Here is a 3,789-nt window from a genome sequence, read left to right on the forward strand (position 1 = left end):
AGAAAGGGAGAAATCACGTCTCAATTATTACACAAAATACTTCTTGCATGAGCAAGGAGAGCTTTCGCTGGCAAGTGACTCTGACTGGTGATAGCCATCCTTATGTATTGGACATAGTCATTGCAATAAAAAATTATTCAATGACATAGTGAATTTCCTGGGTTGTTTACGAACTTTCCCTGGGTGAATATTTAGTGCCGACTTTAAAAGGGCAAGAAAGCTGCTATCATTTGAATCGGACTGATTGACTTTCTGTTAGTTGTCTTCAACTTGATGTTACCGTAAAAACAGCCCTGAACCATCTACCTAGGGACTAAAGCAGTACCTATATGAATTCTTGAAAATACCTAAATTTTTAACCACCATCTTTGAGCATTTCGGGATTTGTTACTTTGCTCATCTTCTTTGAAGGAAACATATGCGGTTATACTATGAATACAAACCACCCCTACTCGTCCACTCAAAACCATGAACGAAGTGGAAACGCATAGAACCATTCGTAATGAACTAAGGACTAAAAAAAATGTAAAAAGAGTCTTTCGTACTAATAAATTCTAATAGGTATATTTGAACTAACTGGTGATGCTTATTTACTTTAATCCAGTGCACTATGTCAGATCAACGGTGAAATTGATATCATGCAATTAATTTAGTCATAAACACTTCATGTGTAATTCTCATTGCTAATGGGCCGAATCGATATTGTACTTATTTAATATGCAGTAAATATTTGGTGAAGCACCACTGACCATGAAATCGCTTGTTTAATCGTATCATGATAAAAGGTATTCACCTTCACTGTTGTACCTACACGAAATCCAAGAATATGAAGTAATTTTGGGAGGGAGTGTAGTTTCTGTAAACGCAAAGCACAAATTAGGAAAATGCAACGGAGTAGTATTGCAAGAAGACTTAGTCTTTGTGTATTACTGGTTTGCTAGGGGCAACTCGCCTTTTGGAAAACACTTCCACTAGACCAACCGCAAAGTCCGACTGTCGAACAGTGGCTTTGTGAGATTTTCGATTTCGTGCACCGGGTTACACCATGTCGAGGTCAATCTTTTAACGTCAGAATTTCAAAAATTCCATTAATACCTTCTTCTACTTCTCCTTCACGTAGCCGAGTATCTAACAGCTAGAGCAGGTTGTCCGAATGCCTCACCACCGTCTCTTTTCATATGGTTCACAGGTTTACAAGCTAATTTGCACTCACCTAGTGTATACATTTGACAACAAGGCAAATCAATGGTACTTATCGAAATCCAATTATTTTGCACTGACCGTGACAAGGAAAATCACCTACAAATAGCATACCAAATGGAACTGCGCTCAGTTGCAAGAGAAAAATGCAGTTGATCTCACCGTACATTGCATTGTTACTAATGGCCGTTACGGCGGCCCGTGCCCAATTCAATTTAATGGATGTGCTCGGGGGTATCACGGGAGGAGGCTCCGACGATGATTCCGAGGACGATTATGGCGACTACATGGGACTGGTTCAAGATCTAATTCAGGGCGCTACTAAAATCGCAGAGTCCGTTGCGTCCGGATTTATGGCGTCTTTGAAGGATAATTCGATGGATGTAGAGACTCGAATGCAGTATAGTAACGGGACCGATTTGAGTTATCGCACGGTCGAGGATTTTAGCAGAAATATCACATTGCACAATATTCAGTCGGTCAAAATGATCTTGCAGCTGATTCACGAGTCGTTTGTTACGCGAAATGGCGAGCAAATGCAAGATGCAGTTTTCGATCCGATTGCAGCGATATTGCAGGTATTTTTTGTAATCTTCACTTCATTTTAGACGGTTACGTTATGTGCAGGACACTGACGGTGACATGATGTGTAAGACCAATCAGTCGGCGCAACAGCTCGTATACGGCATCTACTCGGCCATCCAAAGGATCGAGCAAAAGGGATTCCTAATTCTACAGTTTTCCTACACGTTGCTTAGACTATACAACGACGGCAAGGATGACAAGAGGTACATAAAAAAAGCGGAGCAGGTTAGAAATTTACAGGTGAAACGAGCGTTGGAACTGGCCAAGGTTGCCAAAAAACTTCTGCCGACCCTCTCGAGAGAATTTCGCAGATGCGATCCGCTCGAACACGTCGCGGGCAGAACGTACTTGGAGATTACCCAATTGCTGCAGGGCCATATACAGAACATAGTCGATTTAAATAGCAAGGGATCGTGTCTAGGTAATTGTGGCAGCTACGCGTTGACAAAGAGCTACGGCTGCCAAGATGATCGCTCTTGTAGTAAGCTGCATCAGTGCCGTGGAAATATCATGAGTTGCAAATTTATTGATTCCGATATGCAAGTCTGTCCAGCAGTAAGTGTGCCGCCATTTTTCGAGTAATCGTAAACGTTGTACATATAGGGGAACGACACTAACCGACGGTATGACTACGTTGAGTATGCAAATGGTCGTCTTCTTGGGCAAAAGCATGAGTGTCGCAATAGTATCTTTAACGTGGCCAGTTGGTGGTGGCTAATTTCTCACTGCACTTACTGCTTCTGCTTATGCGACGAAGAAGGTGCTAACTCAGATCGATACTTTAATTTACGCCCAGTATTTGCTGATGTATTGAACAACATGGTGGTGACCGGTCTACGTTTTACCAAAGTCAATCGCGTCATCCACCTACAAATTCAGGAGGGTCAACTGTTGCCAAAAGGCGAAATTGATAACAAGACTCTTCGCTGGGTTCCAGTCGACGGTTACGACATTAACGATGGTAATGTGATCAACGGCCGCGATTATCACACTCTCACTTGGGAGCAACGCAGCGTTGATCTCGACGATTTAATAGCCGAAGACGAGCATGTTCTTACAGGTAAAAACCTCAAATGGACTCTCGGTCAAGTGTCTCCCTTCACTTTCAGGCGTTCACTTCCAAATCGTCCGTGGACATCTGAACCTCCAAATTTTAGTAACCCCGTTCGACCACGAAAAAGGGTTGTTAATTCAGCCAGCACAACTTGGCAGATGGGTAAACGGTACCACAACTAACAGGTCGGTATCACAGACCAGCGCCAGTTAAAATTGCGTTGTATTCTGCAGAACCGAAGTTACGTTGGACAAACCGGGAGTACCCGCTCGCGCCGGATCGGCTTGTTGGCCCGATTCCAAAACTGGGCAGTACGTAACCTTTACACACACGGATTTAGAGAGCGATGCCGCCCAGACTACTGTGCCGTTCTTGGATGCTCAGCCTGTTGTTCCGAAAACTGCCGTACCCTTGGCGGGCGCGGGGCTCTATCACAGGGGTGAAAGTAGTTCGGGTGGTTTCATTGCGCCAAAAATTATTACGTATGACTTCGGAATGCGTGTGGAACTGAAGCTTTTGGGAAAGTAAATAAAAAAATGTGATTGGCTTATATAATTGACAATAAATTGTCTGCTATTAGACTCCCGCTAAGTTCTCAGATTTTGGAAATTCTTGTTACTGATAGGAGGCGGGGGATAATTCATGGGGATCCTACTCCGCGCATGTAAGAAAATGTTTTGCTTGAATTTTCCTAAAAAGTACATTATTCCACGATCGCCTAATTTTAAGAAAGTCTTCGAGAAGGTTTTTAGCAAAGACATTTAAAAAGTCTCAAAGAAGTTTTAGAATGATTTCCCTAGGTATAGGTATATTCTCCTATGAGTACCTGAAACACTGTTTTTAAAGAGATTTCTAAGACCACAGGAGTGACTGAAAGATCCGTTTTCAAAAACCTAACACTTAGCGGTCGAGTAATAAGTCAAAAAAAGGTGTGCAAATAGTCACATTCA

General features: G+C 42.5%; 1 protein-coding gene across 1 annotated transcript; it reads left to right on the forward strand.

Moving 5' to 3' along the window:
• Positions 1–1,138: 1,138 nt before the first annotated feature.
• On the forward strand, positions 1,139–3,430 carry LOC116178955. Its single transcript, XM_031498620.1, has 6 exons — positions 1,139–1,248; positions 1,310–1,778; positions 1,828–2,340; positions 2,389–2,845; positions 2,895–3,024; positions 3,073–3,430. Exons 1-6 carry the CDS (start codon positions 1,154–1,156, stop codon positions 3,365–3,367), a joined length of 1,959 nt encoding a protein of 652 aa, XP_031354480.1. The 5' UTR covers positions 1,139–1,153; the 3' UTR covers positions 3,368–3,430.
• Positions 3,431–3,789: the final 359 nt, after the last annotated feature.

This window comes from Photinus pyralis, unplaced genomic scaffold (genome assembly GCF_008802855.1).
Source record: "Photinus pyralis isolate 1611_PpyrPB1 unplaced genomic scaffold, Ppyr1.3 Ppyr1.4_LG8, whole genome shotgun sequence".
NCBI classification, from domain to species: Eukaryota; Metazoa; Arthropoda; class Insecta; order Coleoptera; family Lampyridae; genus Photinus; species Photinus pyralis.

Coding starts and splice junctions, on each gene's coding strand:
- LOC116178955 (XM_031498620.1), top strand. CDS start 1,154: ATGCCTCACCACCGTCTCTTTTCATATGGTTCACAGGTTTACAAGCTA. Junction 1,249..1,309: donor GACAACAAGGCAAATCAATG/GTACTTATCGAA, acceptor ACCTACAAATAG/CATACCAAATGGAACTGCGC. Junction 1,779..1,827: donor CGATTGCAGCGATATTGCAG/GTATTTTTTGTA, acceptor CGTTATGTGCAG/GACACTGACGGTGACATGAT.